General features: G+C 40.9%; 1 protein-coding gene across 3 annotated transcripts in view; it reads right to left on the bottom strand.

Annotated features, from left to right (window-relative positions):
- Positions 1-17,180, bottom strand: part of SDCCAG8 (SHH signaling and ciliogenesis regulator SDCCAG8) — a 157,679-nt gene that overhangs the window by 91,140 nt on the left and 49,359 nt on the right. For all 3 annotated transcript variants that reach the window (XM_075924862.2, XM_089777373.1, XM_075924861.2), the window contains exons 11-12: positions 13,350-13,484; positions 7,780-7,896 (exon numbers count right to left, since the gene is read on the bottom strand). In XM_075924862.2, the coding sequence (XP_075780977.2) occupies positions 7,780-7,896; positions 13,350-13,484 (252 nt within the window). The remainder of the gene's footprint in view (positions 1-7,779; positions 7,897-13,349; positions 13,485-17,180) is intronic.

Raw genomic sequence — 17,180 nt, 5'->3', positions numbered from 1 at the left:
GCTTATATCATTGTGGTGGTTGCCATTTTGGAGACTCTTTCAACAATGACAATACACATGCAGCTCAGAGGCCACTGAGCCATGTGTGCTGCAGGCAATCTTTGCAATGGCTTCCTGTGTGCTCACAGGGCCAAAACATTGAAACAGGTGCAGCACAGCAGAGATGCTCCCTTCCCACAATCAGCAACCGCGACCTCACCATCCACTCTTCCATTACCACAATGCTGTGATAGAGCACAAATGGAGATAGCTCAGGTGTTGCTCTTTTGCCTGCAGGCTGCTGTGGAGGAAAGTGTGTTAGAGCATCACGAGAGCCTGCTGGAGAGAATACAGGAGCTGTAGGAAACTTGCTGGTGGGGAAAAGGAGAGAGAAACCTTCCAATGAAGAGCCAGGAAAGGGGGTGTTAGGGAGTAGGGTCCTGTATGTGTGAAGCATGCTTCCTTTGCAGCAAAGGTAGTAGAGGGTTGCACTATCTATAGATAATAAAGCCAACCAAATGAGACAAAAGTCATAAACTGACTGTGGAGTTAGAATGGGCCCAGACCAGAATCTTTCTACTTTAGCTGGCAGCTGCTCTCTCTGACAAGGGAGGGCTCCAGGATGCACAGGATATAGTTGCACACGGTTAAGGTTGCCAGATAGTTTCAACAAAAATACTGGACACGCTTGACATTACATCACAATCTACATTACATCTTATTTAGAAGATACCGGACATTTATATTTTCTCAATTTGTTTTCCAAACAGAAAGCTCAAATACTGGACTGTCCGGTTCAAAACCGGACACCTGGCAACCCTACACGAGATGGGTCAGTGTCCCCACCTGGTTTTGTGACTTCCTCTTCTCCTCTTGGCTCCATTCAAGTAAATTCACTGTGTTTCCCCTCTTGTCATGACCCAAATGCATTAGGAATTCTTAAAGGACTTCCATCCTCTTTTTCCTGCTGCCTGGACAAAGACCTGCCATATTAATTTGTGGAGAGCACATTATATATTTGTTGGAAGATTTTAAGTAAGACGTAAGAGGTACAAGGTCATTTTTGCCAGGCTATTAAAGTAAGTAACTCTTCTACCTACTGTATATGATCACACTGGGATATGCAATTTAAAATTTTGTTTTAAAGGTGATCAAGTTTCACGTATTACTCTTGTGTCTGTGCAAGGTTTTTTTTTCATAAAAACACGCACATGCATTCACTCAATTGTGGTGCATCTATCTTGCATATTAAAATAGATGCATTAATTGTAACAGAGTCTGCAAGTAGTCCTTGAAAATTCAGTAGTTTAATAACATTTGTGGTGGAATCAACTACCAAAACTACTTCTCCTTTGGAAAGGCTACAGAAAGAGAAAAAGCCACAAATACCATTATCATGTAAAAGCAAGATGACATTTGTGCCTTGTAGAGGTCCTGATAAACAATGGTGCTGGACCTCAGGAGTCAAAACCATATGCTTGGTGACTTCCTGTGAGTGAATGTAGAGGACTGTTGAATAACTTCAGGAAAGACTTAGTAAACATCTAGGCTACGTCTAGACTGGCCCTTATTACAAAATAGTCATACTAATTTCCAAATTTGGAATAGGGAAATCCGCGGGGGATTTAAATATCCCCCGCGGGATTTAAATAAACATGTCCGCCGCTTTTTTTCCGGCTTGGGGAAAAACCGGAAAAAAGCATCTAGACTGGCACGATCGTCCAGAATAAAGCCCTTTTCCGGATGATCCCTATTCCAAAGTTGGAAATTAGCATGGCTATTTCGTAATAGGGGCCAGTCTAGACGTAGCCCTACTATTTGTGCTATGTTTGATTTTGGTGACTGGTGTTCAGATTTGTGCCATTTCTTCACCAATCAAACATTTCCCTTCTTTGGTTGGTGATATGAACACAACTGGGAGAACACGAAGACTTCACTATAGGCAATCCACTTCAGGTTTTGTCAAGCCTCTCTTTTACATTTCCTATCTTGACTATTTAACTATCTACTTTTACATGATAAGTTAATATAACTTGTAATTGTTTTCTTTTTTTAGAGAGGATAGGGAAGAGATTATCACCAATTATTCTTATACATTTCTTGATCAAGGGCTACTTGGCTTCATAATTCCTGCGCTCAAGCCATGTTTGAAAATTGGACCCTAGCTTTTAAATAAATACAAACAAAACACACAGTACTAGCATATGTTCATCAACATAGTCAACCCTTTGGTGATTTTTTTTGTAACAACCTCCAAAACCAAAAAAAAACAACCATCACCCCACAACTCTCCAAAAGGTAAATAAATAAAAAAAAACCTCACAAAAAAAAATTATCTTAAAACCTAATGGCTTTAAGAGGCCCGACTCATGATTTATTGAACACTTGTAGTTGATAATACTGCTTCATAAAAATGAATTTTGATTATGCAATTCTTGATCTTGATCTGTTATTAGAAAATTATATTAGTCCTAAAGTCATCCTCCTTTTAGCATTTTATGAACATGTCTTAACACTGACCGACCATGATAGTTATCTCTGGCCAATGAAGAGTTAGTAACCCTTGAATTCATACTTTCTTAACTAGATTATATTAAGTGATTGATTTAAGGCTTACCACATATAATATTCTATAAATATCATCTGCAAAATGCTTTTGTATTATATTTTGTATACAATTCTATTCCTCATCCTAGATTCTTGTTGAATAGACCTGGATAAATTTGAACCTCTTTCACCTGGGAAACAAGGTTTGACACATTAAAGATTTTGCCAGGACAGAGAGGGAGTGAGGGGGATAGAGCTAAGGCTCTTACCTGCCACTCCGCGCTCCCTGCCACTCCCAGGCACTGCCCCCCTGCAACTCCAATAGAGCACATCACTGTGCTACCATTTCCCCAGCTGGTGGGTAGGGGAGTAGCAGCACGCAGAGCCATCTCCAACTCCACTGGCCAGGTCTGTACCATGGGTGTTCTCAAATTAGGGACACTGGCAGTATGGAGGTTACTGTGTAATCTCTCTGGCGTATTAAAGCATAACACTATATAATGTAGGTGCCTTTTATTACTTACAAAAATGCTGAAACATACATCTTTCAGCTGGGTGTAGCTCATGCATGTCAGTGACCACTCAATTTCTTTATATATAGTTTTTGTCTCTGTAGCCTAGACACATGAGCCTCCTAGTCCTTATTTTAAGACCTTGGGGTGTTGAATCTTTCATTCTGCCTCATATCTGGAATAATTCTTCATTTTCCTTTCTCAGGACACGGAGGGGGCATCTGGACAGGACCCTTCTGTCGGAATAAGCTACGTATTTTGCGCTACGGAAATTCTGTAGCTCATTCTGAGTCTAGGTCAAAAGAGCTTATTTTGAAATCTGGCGCTGTGTAGAAACTGCCAAATTCCAAAATAAGGCACTATTCCAACAAATCCCTTAGCCCTCGTGGAATGAGAGTTACAGGGACGCTGGAATAGCACTCCTGCTATTTCGGGAAATAGTGGAAGCATTTAAAGATGCGGCATTGCTATTTCAGAATACTTCCAGTATCCCAGAATAGTGCTGCAGTCTAGATGTACCCCAATATATCTAATATAAAGACCAATCCTAAAAGAATGCTTTCCCATAGTTTATCAATTTCACTAAGGATTTGGCTTTGCTTTTAACTTTTTATTTATTGGAAAAATCAAATAAACAATAAGTAAAAATAAAAACTACTTTGTATAGATTTCTTAAAAAGATTTAACATGTTCCTTTTTTTGTTACCAGGAAAGAATAGGAGAGCTGTTTCTGGTAGCTTAAATGTACTACATGTTGAACCTCTTTAAGTTCAACACCCTCAGAACATGACCCACACTGAATTAAAGAATTTGCCGAACCACAAGAGGCTAATATTGTTTAGCAGCATTATCAACATGTCCATTGCTTACATGACTCTTAAAAGACATGGGGGGGAGGGGTAAACAAGAGCTAAAAAGCAGCATAGAACATTGAGAGCCAGGACTGGTGGCTGTAAACAAGATTTATGGGACCATAGGAAACTTGACCATAAACATGGTAAGTGGATATCGGGCTAACTAAAATTATGCCAGACCACAGATATTACTGGACCAGAGAATGACAGACTACAGAGGTTCAACCGGTAGTATAAAGTAGGGATGTTAAATATCGACTAATTGACTAATCAAATAGTTGATGAATTTTGAATCAACTAATTGATAGGGCGCCTCCGCCTTTAAAGTGTAGCAACAGCCCGACGGAGTCCTCAGCTGATCCTGGGTTCCATGCGGCACGATCGCTTTGAAACACAGCATGCAGTCTGGGGACACCCCAGCTGGCCCTGGGCTGCACAAAGCGTTTCAAAGCAGCAGCACCAACACCAGGTGGAGTCTGGGGTCTGGCTCCAGGCTCCAACCCGCACTGCCACTTTGAAGTACCTCCGCTTCTTTCCTCCCCCCCCCCCTTCGTTGCTGCCTCTTTCTGATAGAAGCAGCAAGGGGGAGGAAGTGACTAGTCCCTCACATCCTTAGTATAAACTATTTGCAACAGAGAACAGTCTCAAACTGGAAGGGAGATAGAGTTGAAAAGGACTAACTGACCCAGTACTGTAGGTCTAGGTTCTGTGATTCTTGAGCTTGACACACAAAATGAAAGAAAGTGAGCTTTAAGCCATAACAACTGCTTTATTTTTATATACTGCATCTGATCAAAAGATGTTCATTTGAGGAAACCCTGAAGTCATGGTGTGTCAGAAGTACTTTTGCCATTATATCGTGTTATCTGTGTACAAAATTGTCTTATTAAACATATTGTAAAATGCCTCAGATTTCATGAAAGGTGCTAAAATGTGAAGTCCCTATTGTATTAAATATGCAAAAAGTTTTTGCCATACATTAAGGCCTGGTCTACATATTGCCTTCATACTAGTATAATGGTATATTTCTGTTGAGGGGGGGATATGTGCCATTTTTTACCAATATTAGTTATACTGGTACAACCCTTAGTGTGAATGCAGTTCTAATAGCATCAAGTTCCCTTAAAGGAATACAGTATACAGGTATCATGGAGGATAGGTTCATCAATGGCTATTAGCCAGGAGGGGCAGGAATAATGTCCCTAGACTCTGTTTGTTGGAAGCTGTGAATGGGAGACAGGGGATGGATTACTTGATGAGGACTTGTTCTGTTGATTCCCTCTGGGGCACCTGGCACTGGTCACTGTCAGAAGTCATAATACTGGGCAAGATGGACCCACTATGGCCATTCATATGGTATAAAGTACCATTATAACATTATATAAGTCCACTAAGCAAAAGACTAGGCTTTAACTATACTAGTAATGTCCTTTTTTATATAGGACATTATATTTGCACTAATTCTGTTTTTTCAGAACCCTAAAATAGAACAGGATCATAATATTCACACTACAGATTATTCAGATAGTGATGTAGCAAGTTACTAAATAAAATAAAATATGTCTTGGTAGTCTATTTTATAATGTTAACAATTCACATGAATTTATACAAAGTAACTAGAATAGGTACTAAATCCCAACAGAAGGAGGAAAAAAAGAAAAGGAAATTAAATCATGTTTTCTCTTTCTAAATTCCTCTTAATTTCTCTTTAACTGGACATTAGAAATGTTGACTTTGGCTAGAAAAAATATATTTAATATTCTACATTTCATAATAACTTGGTTTACCCACAATGTAATCAAGAAATTATATTATGATTAGATGGAATGTTAAATTAATTTTCAATAAGGGAACCTTATTTGGAAATTACAACTTCTTCTCCATTTCAAAGAAAACATATATTAAAATAAAATAAGATACTAATGATTTTACTAGTATATCAGCTAAGTCCACTTTTAAAAATTAAATATGTATTTATTATGAACAGATGGTGGCCAAGGAAGTTATCAACTCTGTCTCTTAGCCAGAAGGTCAGGTCATGGCTGAGAAACCAAAGAACAATTGCTGCTTTCCCACCCATAGGATGAGACATTAAATTTTTCTTTTCTAAACATGAAGCTAAATGTAAAATAAGAACAGCTCATTTACAATAAGAATGTTAATGATCTTTTACATTTTTTATCAAATCAAAACACTTATCTCACTGTCATCGATTGCTTTATGCAGTTAATATTATTCAGCATAAAGAGGTTTGCTGATTATAAAAGTGTTCTTATAAAAGCCTAAACTAGAAAATGACCAGTAAATCCCAACAATGATTATTAAAAACACACACCTGTTTTTCTAGAATCCAGCAATCACTATCTGAAAAAAATCTTTGAATACCTACATATGATATGCTATGATTCAGGGAACAGCTTCCCTTTTAAAATGCACCAGGGTGCCAATTAACATTTGTAACATTTAATTATTCACGTAATGGGTAAAGCACAAAGAATTCTAAATGTAAAAACTTAAATATTTTGTTACATTGTCTAGTTAGTCAAAAAAAGTTAACGTTGGGAAAGGTACAGAATGAGCCTTTCAATTAAAGATACTGCTTTCTATCTTCTATTGCACAATTCCTAGCTCATTAGAATGCCGAGATTATGCCAACTCTCTTACTTGAGATAATCTGTCAAGACAGAAGAGGAGTCTGTATTTTTGTTTTTCAAGTGTTCTTAGGGATCCAGTGGGGAAAAAAAGACAACTTACAAGGCCCTTGTATTGCTATGCAATCTGAAAACATCAATAAGCCTTTAAAAGAATTTAAATTAGTAAATATAGAACTTAAAACAATATATAATTTGTCTTTTGATTATAATTTGATTTACTATTCTTTCAATTTTGAGCTAATATTATACATTTTATTGTGACTATGCAAGATTTTGTAGCATTCCTAAGTAAAATATCCTTTTTGATTCATAGTGCTACATTTTTCCTCCATATATTCCTTGAAGATGAACTGATCTGTTTACTTATTGAAAAGAAAAAAAGTGATTTAAAAATATGGGATACACAGATTTAAGTAGTACTTAAAATTTATACACACTGAAATATAACATACATATGTCTAAATGCTTTCCGGTATTCAGAACATGCTACCAGTCTCTAGTCATGTATACGTCATGTCTCATGAAACAAAAACTGAAAGTTTGAACACTGGAAATTTAAACTGTTGAGTCACATTGCAAAGAGAGGGATTCCAAAAAAAAAATGCATCGTAACATCTGTTTGAACTATTAGTAGAGTAAGCTGCAGTAAGCTCTAATATTAATATTTGTTATTAAGGGCAGTCTTCTCACCCTACCTGCAAGCCATACACTAGTTTTATAAGTAGTACAAACTCATCTTTACATTACTAACAATTAATTCTTAGTGACGTATTTGCATAAATCAGTTTTTTTTTCCTTACTTTGAAACTTTTCTAAAAATCACAAAAATCAATTGAACCTGAATCTTCAGAAAAATTGGTAAAGAAATGATACTTTGCTTCAAAATGTTATCCTTGCTTATGTTTTGTCTTGCTTTGTATGCATACCCATTTTATGTGTTTTAGTGAGATGTATAAGATTTCATACATATTGAACCTATTGTATGTATTCATACACTGTATATGAAGAATGTGGTAAGTACTATGTAATACTGCACCATTTAGGGCTCAAAACAAGAATAAGGCAGGCAAGAGGCATTTCTTTAATAGTAAAAAGGTGGATTCTTGCCACTATTTTAGAATCCACGTAACAGTAATAAATGACCAGTATCAGAAAAATGAATCATTCCAACTTCAGAAATAACTCTACTTATGTTTCTAATAACTGCAAAGTTACGGCAGTATCATTTCTTACCTGATCCTTAATTTCAAGCTCCCTTATAGTTTTTGTTCTGTACTCTCTGTGCTCCTTTTCTCCCTCATCCTTCTTCATTTTGGTTTGATTCAACTGAAAACGCATTTCTCCACACACCTGTTAGATTACACAGACAGCATGATCTGTAGCTTGTGGAATCTGTAGTTTGTTGATAATTAGATCTTTTGGTGCCCCCTAAAGATCATTTGAATACAACACATTTTTATTTACAGATATTTTAAGAATACATATGGTAATTTTTATATAAAAAGGTTGATTTGGATTCCTTGTATTTTTATGGACTTTGAAATATGCAGTACCTTGCTAGATTCAATTATATTTAGATTAGAATTTTGCAAAGCTCAAATATGTATTCTATTAACATGTGCTCTACTAAATATATTTAAACTACAGTTGTTGGTTATTAAATTTCCTTCTATTCTCTTTTCAAAAGTCTGAACATATTCTAGGACAGTGTTTCCTAATTTTATTTGGCCACGGAACCCTTTTAAACTCGAAAGAATTTTGTGGAACCCCTAGTAATGGTCTAATATATAGAGCTAAAAAAGTAGACCACAAATGAGTAAGGATAATAATAAACAAATGCTAAAAAAGTCATGATATCAACATTTAGTTTAATTGCAAATATTTAAAAACAAATCACATAATATTAATTATTTTTTAATCATAAAATGTTATTGTAATGGAATTTTCTCGCAGAACTCTTATTTTCACTTTGCAGAACCTTGGGGTTCCACGGAACACCATTTGGGAAACACTGTTCTAGGACAATACTTTCAAATGCTATAATTAAAGGATGTGTTACTTTATCAGAGCATGATTTCCCATTTTGCAATTTTTTCCTCCAGGTAGGCATGCAAGTCTTGAGATTGCACTGTAATTATTTTCAGAACTGTACTGAAACACTACATTCTCATTAGTAGATAGAGCATAAGTTCTTTAATAGCAACAATTTATTCAAATGTACACACTGGAAAGTCAAAGGAACACTCAAAGGACTTCATCTGAATGGAGAGACAGAGAGAATTTATTTTCAGAAAGGTAACATACTCCATTGTGCATCCTGACCAACACATTTGATATTCTTCTCTGTGGTCTCTCTCACCTCAACCTATCCCTAATGTACAAGGCCACGGTCAGTGGACATGTTTGTTCTTCCACTCTCTACTTTTTGGAGCAGGTCAGTTCTCTTACACATTCACAATCCAAGGGTTCAGTGGTGAGCAGACAAATAAGGCCCCAAAAATAGAAATTTTGGACTAAGGATGTTAAGGACTAGTTGACTATTGGATAGTCAAGTCGACTAGTCTATTCCTCCCCCTGCCCCTCAGGATAGGGGGAAAATAGAGGGTACTTCAAAGCGGCAGCGCTGCACCAAGCCTGTACCTGGGCTCCATACAGCGCTGCTGCTTTGAAACACTGTTGCCCAGGATCAGCTGTGCGGTGCTGCCCCTTTGAAAGTCGCAAGGAGCTGACCCCGGGCTCCATGTGGTGCTGCTGCTTTGAAATGCCAAAGGGGCATTTCAAAGGGGTAATGCCACACAGCTGACCCCAGGCCACAGCGTTTCAAAGCAGCAGTGCCGCACCGAGCCTGGGTAAGGGCTCCATGCAGCGCTGCCACTCTGAAGTACCCCCTTTGCTTTCTCTATCTGGGAGGAGGGGAGAATCGACTAGTCGACTTGACTATCCAATAAGCAGTCATTTATCGGAAAGTCGACTAGGCCTTAACATTCTCAGTCCAAAATTTCTACTTTTTGGGCCCTATTTGTCTGTGTTTCAAAAGGGCAGCATAGCACAGAGCCTGGGGTCAGCTCTGTGTGGCACTGCTTTGAACTGCCGAAGTATCGTTTCAAAGGGGCAGAGCCACACAACTGATCGAGGGCTCAGCTGTGTGGTGCTGCCATGGCGTTTCAAAGTGGCAGTGCGAGTGGAGCCCAGGGTCAGCAGGGACTCTTGTACATTTCAAAGCTGGCATGCCCCCGTGCAGCCCGGAGTCAGCGGGACTTCCCGCTGGTCCTGGGCTACACGGGGAGTTCCTCAGTCCTCCTTTGACATTCCATCAACTACTAAATTAGTCTTTAGTTAACATCCTTATTTTGGATAGGATCTCTACCTCTCCTTCCTTTTCCAAGACAATGGCCCCCATTTAGTATATGACATTTCAAGTTAACAATTTTATCTGAATGCATGTGCAAAAATGTTATCCTCCTGGCCTCTTCCACGGGATTCTAATTAATGCTCTCCTAACGCTTCAGGGGCAGGAATTGCAATTCTTTCCATCTCCATCTATCTTCCTCCTCCTCACTCCCTCTGTAACCCACAGATCACTGACAGTACCTTGATCACGGACTGACTCCAGCATAAACTTTTTGTTAGAGGATTTTGAGTACCCAGGTGGTAACCACTGGGCTAACAAGATAACTGAGAGAATATAAATAGAAGGAACAGAAAGCAAGAAGCTCAAAAGGAGGCTCAGGAGGAAGCTCACAGGGTGAGACTAGGTTGAAGAGTGAGGACTGCAAGAAAGCTTCTGCTGGCTGTAAGCTTGAAATGCAGTGTGTTAATATGCAAGAAACAAATTACACACCATGGTGAAAGATAACCTAGTGCCTGTTAGAGAGGGTGAAATTATATGAATTGGCTAATCAGTGCAGTTCACACAGTAGCAACAGAGACACAGGCCAGGTCTACATTAGACCCTGAAGGTCGGCTTAAGGTATGCAATTCCAGCTATGTAGAATAGCAGGAGGCAGATGGGAGCAAATGCACCTGTCGGCTTCCCTTACTGCTTGCAACTGCGAGGAACATAGGCACCAGCTGGAACTGCCCTCAGCATTCAATTTACAGATCTATTATCTAAGCTGCTAAATCAAATACCAGAACATCAATCTCCAGCTTGGCGAGACGTGCCCACAGTGACACACCCCTTCACATTTTTCTCTATGCTCTCTCCCCCATGCATGGCCTTCTGTTCTTCATTTGCTATCTATATTTTTCATTCTTTTCCTCACAGACTTTTCTTTCAGTTTCTCTCTGCCACCCAAATTCCCCTACCCACCATATTTCTGACCCTTCCCAGTATTCTGTCCATTTTTTTAAAAAACAAAACATATTTTCCTGTAACTTCTGAAGGCCAACTGACTTCAGTTCTCCTGCAAATAATGAGACTTGCTCATGCAAAGAATGTAGGTAAATGGTAGCAACCTGAGAAGTCAGTTCCATTTAAAGTACAGGCAGTCCCCGGGTTACGTACAAGATAGGGACTATAGGTTTGTTCTTAAGTTGAATCTGTATGTAAGTCGGAACTGGCGTCCAGATTCAGCCGCTGCTGAAACTGACCGCCAGTTCCGACTTACATACAGAATCAACTTAAGAACCCCAAGCGTCCCCAAGTCAGCTGCTGCTGAAACTGATCAGCAGCTGATTCCAGGAAGCCCGGGGCAGAGCAACTCTGCCTCGGGCTTCCTGTAGTCAGCGCTGGTCAGTTTCAGCAGCAGCTGACTTGGGGACGCCTGGGACAGAGCAGCTGGGGTGCTGCTGGGTTGCTCCAGTAGCGCCCAGAGCGGCGCTGCGGGACCAACCAGCAGCACCCTAGCTGCTCTGCCACAGGCGTCCGGAGAAAAGCCTAGTCTGCTGGGGGGAGGGGCGTACTAGCTGCGCCCCCCCCCACCCCAGCAGACCAGGAAGACGCAGGCGGCGGACCGAGACGCACCGCGGTCCCGCCGCCTGGGTCCTCCGCGGCTTTGCTCCCCGTCTCCCTGGTCTGCTGGAGACCAGCAGACCAGGGAGATGGGGAGCAAAGCCTCCGCGGGGCGTCTGGGCTGTCCCGCTGCCAGCTTCCCCCGTGACTTTGCAAAGCCGCGGAGGGGCTCGGGCAGCGAGGCAGCCCAGGCGCGCCTGGGCTGCTCCGCTGCCGGCTTCCCCGAGGCTTTGCAAAGCCACGGAGGGGCTCGGGCAGCCCAGGCGTGCCTGGGCTGCCCCGCTGCCCGAGCCCCTCCGCGGCTTTGCTCCGCGGCTTCCTGGTCTGCAGACCAGGGAGACGCGGAGAAAGCCCCGGAGTACATGGGCGGCAGGACCGCGAGGTCCCGCAGTCCGTGTCCTCCGGGGCGAGCCCCGTTCATAACTGCAGATCCGACATAAGTCAGATCTGCGTAAGTCGGGGACTGCCTGTAATGGAAAATGATCTTTTTAAAAAAAAACAAAAAACAAAAAACAACCCCCCAAAAGTAAAAGCTCAAGCAAAAATGTATGCCAGATAGCGAGACAAATTAAAAAACAAATTGAAATTCAATACAATGCCAAAAGTTGCCAACACTGCCTTCCTGCCTCCTCTTCTTCGTAAGGAAGACTATAAAGAGAGTCTTCTTTCTGCACTCCATATCTGAGGAGAAAAACAACTGCCTCCTATCCTGCTTCTCTGTTCTCAATATGTAGCAAAAAATTAGTGGAGGTAGCTAGAGGAATGGAAAAGGAGGAAAAGCTGACCAGAACCTCAAGCTACAGTGCCCCACAGAGGTAAACAAAGCAAACTGCTCTAAGAAACTGCAGCTAGCTGCTGGGAAACCCTCTTTGACCTTGAATTTAGAGAGCAGGCACACATCTCAAATGGCCATTTCAACAGACACTCATTTTAGCACTATGCTTATCTATATTGTACACAAACTTGGTGTTCCCCTTCACTTTTATTGCTGAAAACTTTACACATAAAATATAAAGATCAGTTAAACTAAAACTACAGAAATTATTTACACTAACATGATCAGTCCTATAGCATTTTATTTTTTCTGCTTGAAATGTTCTCTCATTCCGGTACATTCAATGCATCCCACATTTAATCCTGAGAAGACTGAAAGGCATGCAAGTAGCTATTTCACCAAAACATGCTATTTCAGTTAAACCAGGATTATATTTATATACAAAAACAAAATCAACCTACTAGCAGAAAGAGGTCTTCTTAAAACGCAAAATACTAGCACTATTACAAATAATTATACTGAACAAAAAGCCTACAGAAAACAAACAGCATTTTGAGTCTTAATCAAAATAATTTGTACTACTCATTACTCATTTTAGCATTGCAGAGCCAAAACAGCCATGAAGAGAGTGAGTTGAATCCTATCCTATTCTCCGTATCAAGAGTCATTAATTGAATGTTGATTGCATAGTTTTAATAGTGATTTTGCATGACTCGGGGAAAAAAAGATGCTTGACTCTCAGATTTAGTGCGATATGTCAGATTAAATCTCCCTATCTATTTGTAAGATTGTAAACACTCTAGAAAGGTTTGAGACTAAAGTGGAAAACTACAATGACAATTTTAATAATTAATACTTTAGATTATATAACCTCAAACTACGTTAAAGAGAAAAGAACACAGGTTCACAACATCATGCACTAGATTTTCATAATATAAGAGTTTGTTTTCAGAAAGCCAATTGTATTAATACCTTCTTTTAAAATATGTTTTATAAAAAAGTATGAAGCATTTCTCACAGTGTAAACTTTCAACCACTATAAACAAAGAAACACTCATTTCAGAATATCCCTACCTTATTAACTTCCATCTCATGGGAGGTAAGCTGGCTCTGGGCTTCCTCTAGCTGGTTAGCTATTGAATTCTTCTCTCTTGTAATTCTCTCTATCTGAGCCTCCAGCGTTGCCACATTCTGAGACAAAACCATCACCTGCAAAAATGAGAAACACTACAGTAAAGGGAATTAACCAGAAACCTAATACTGATTTAAGTCCTGAAATCCTTATTCCTGGAAAGCTGTAGAAGTTTTGCCCAATTAAGTACTGAGGACCCAATGCTGCATTCCTTTAACATCCAAAACTTAATTGTAATGCAACAGTAGTTTTAAGTGAGCAAGAAATGCATGCCTTCCTTGTATAAGGACTGAAAAAATATTGGAACAGTTAAGTCTTTATTGTAAAAGTGATTCAAGCAAACATTTGAAATGTTTTTAGTGAGCCAAACTACTCTCTAGGACTTCTCAGTGGGTGCGTCTGGACTACATGGCTCCGTCGACAGAGCCATGTAAAGTAGTTTACTCAAGGAATACCAGAGCGTTCGACAGGGGCTTCCCTTTGTTGACTGCACCACGTCTAGACTGCCGTGCTGTGCTGGATCAGCTGATTGTCGGCACAGCGCGGTGGCCATTTTTATTTTAATGAAGCAGGGATTATTTAAATCCCCACTTCTTTGACTATGCTGAGTAAACTACTTCACATGGCTCCATCGACAGAGCCATGTAGTCTAGACGCACCCAGTCTGTGTAATGATGTCGGAAAAAAGAGTTACTTGAACAGTCATTCTTCAAGATATAGTTCAGACATGTATTCCACTTAGGAGTCTGTGTGCCCAGCACATTCAAGCTGTACAATTTTGCCTACCAGCATCCACAGAGGAGTAGCACTTATGCCCATATAGTCATGAGAGGGCTATAAGGTGCCATTTCCCTAAACTTCTTTAGTTCCTTCACACCAAATGCCCAGAGACTAGACTCTAATGCAGAGAAGATGGAGGATGGGTCATGGAATACATCTGCATCAGAACTTAAAGAACCACAGTTAAAGTAGGTAATGATTTCTTCTTCTTTAAGTACACACAGATATGTATTCCGTTTAGGTGACTTAAGCAGTTTCTCCACGGAATGAGGCTTACTCGATTTAAACAAGGACTGCAGGACCACTCTTCCCAAAGTTTGCATTTGCTGTGGATGCCATGGCAATAGAGCAATGCATTGACAAACACGTGGCAGCCCGGAAAATATCCATTATGCAGATGTCACATAAGAACACTACTAATTTCACCTGTGCTCTCAGAATGAGCTTGCACCCAAAGAAAGAGTATAGCCAAAGCTATTTTGTCTGTAGCCTTGATGCAGAAAGTTACCCACTTGCGATAAAGACCACCTGTAAGGAGACTGCCCATCAAATGGGATTTTTGTCCTGTCCAAATAAAAGGCCAGACACTACATGATGTTCTATATTTGAACATTCATCTCTATGGAAGCATGTGGCTTGGGGGGGGGGGGGGGGAAGAAGCAAATATATCATCTGGTTTAAATGAAACAGAGATCCCTTTAGATACAAGTTTCAGGTGTGGCCACAATGTTACTTTGTCTTTCGAGAACTGCATGTAAGGAGGCTCTACTGTGGACTGTAAACTACTAACTCTTAATCTTTGTAATGTTACAAAACAACAGGCAAAGTCTGAAACTCTTGCATACTCCCAGCAGATGTTATCGCCATGAGAAACATAAATTTTTGACATTAGAGGCAAGGGGCAAGATGCCAGAGGTTCGAATGTAGCTGCTACAAACAGTGTTAAAGTCCCATGAGGCAACAGTTTCCTGCACCAGTGGATGGAGATAGATTCTCTTTAAGAAAGTCACCACCATGTCACTGGAAAACACCAATATTCCATTAATAGATGAAAGGCTGAGATAACCACTAAAGCTAAGTCTAAAGTCCAGCAACTGAAGATTCAGTAAATACTTCAGGGTGTCTTGTATATTAACCAGGGTTGAATGAACTACACAGGCCAAAGATCACATAGAAAAATGCTTCCATTTCTCCAAATAGAACATTCTGATAGAGGGCTCTGTAGGACTTTTTGAACAGCTGCAAAACATTGTTCTTCCTCCTTGTCCAACCACAGAGCAGCCATGTTCTGATATGTAGAAAGCATCATGCAGGATGCAGAGTGAGAGCAGGAAACTGTGAGAACAAGGTAGGATGGAGAAGGGATATGAGAGGCTGAATCAACAGAACGAGAAGGTCAAAAATGGGCCCGGTTTAAAGCCAGGAGAGCTGAGTTTCCCCAGACCTCAGAAGGAGGAGGGAGAGGTGAGGACTGGGAACAAAGACTAACATCTCTCCCAGCCCCCTGCTTGAAGGAAAGACCTTAGCCATGCAGTTGCTGCACTATTTCCTGGGTAAACGGCCTGCCCAGTTAGGACTAAGAAGAGGTTACTCACCTTTGCTCTAACCCACGTTCTTCAAGATGAGTGTCCCTGGGGGTGCTCAGCAGTAGGTGTAGGTACGTCCCAGCACCGCAGAGTGGATCCTTGCTAACAGTGCATTGGGGCCATATGGCTGCCCCCCAGCATCATCGCGCATGTGCAGCCGCCCTCCCTTCAGTTTCTTCTCTATCCAGAATCCAGTGTGGTAGAAAAGGTGGGGTTTTTTGGAGATGGGTTGGCCCAAAGTAGAGGGGAGGAAGGGCGGGCAGTGAAGCACCCCCAGGGATGCTCATCTAGAAGAAGGTCGGTTACAGCAAAGGTGAGAAACTTCCTCTTCATCGAGAAAGACATCCCTGGGGGTGCTCCACAGCAGGTGACTTGCAAAGCAATTTGTGCTATGGAGATTGGGACTTCGGATCAGGCAGGTAAGCTGTCTGTAGTACGGCCTTTGCTAATCTTGTAGAATGAAGAGGACCGGAGGAAAGTGCATAGTGCTCAGCAAAAGTTTGTTCTGATGTTCATGTAGCAGCAGCACATATATCATCAATGGGAACCTTCCTCAGGTAAGCAACTGAAGTAGCAACCACTCTCACGTAGTGAGGTAGGTGGTGGTAGATGATTGAGAGTAGCAGCATATGGTGATACAATCAGAGATCTAATGGGATAGCCTTTGAGATGACATCTGATGCCCCTTGTTACATTCTGCAGTCATGAAGACAGGACAACCTGAAGGGTTTTATTCTGTGGAGGTAGGAGAGCACCCTGCGGACATCGAGGGTATGCATCTGTGCCTTGAAGGTGTTGGCGTGAAGCTTAGGGAAGAATACAGGTAAGTGTATTGTTTGGTTAAGGTGAAAGGTGGACTGCACCTTAGGTAAAAACTTTGGGTGCATCTATAGAGAGACTTTGTCCTTAAAAAAAGGATGGAAAATGAGGAGCCTGCCATTAGGGTAGCCATCTTACCTAGCCTACATGCTGATGCTATTGCAACTAGGAATGCTGTTTTGAGCGTTAAGTGGAGAAGGGAGCATGTGGCCATGGGTTTGAATGGAGGTTTCGTGAGCGTGGTCAATACTAGATTTAAGTCCCATGGATCCCGTGGGGCGTTAACGTTGGTATATAAGGTCTGTATGCCTTTGAGGAAGTGCTTGGTTATGGGATGTGCAAAAACTGTGGGGTCATCAACAGCCACATGGAATGTTGTTGTTGCTGCAAGATGTACTCTGAACTCAGGGAAAGTTGGGATTGCTTGAGATGCAGTATGTAATCGATGATTGTAGGCAGGGGGCATCCTCTGGTGATATGTTGCGGGAGGCCATCCAATGTACAAAGCGAGACCACTTGTTAACATATGTCTTTCTCATTGCAGGGCCCTGCTGTGTAGGAGCACGTTATACACCCGTTGTGAACATT

Source organism: Pelodiscus sinensis, chromosome 3, assembly GCF_052426305.1.
Source record: "Pelodiscus sinensis isolate ZL-2025 chromosome 3, ASM5242630v1, whole genome shotgun sequence".
Lineage (NCBI taxonomy): Eukaryota > Metazoa > Chordata > Testudines > Trionychidae > Pelodiscus > Pelodiscus sinensis.
The sequence above is the reverse complement of the archived record's forward strand: the minus strand, read 5'-3'. Positions and strand labels throughout refer to the sequence as shown.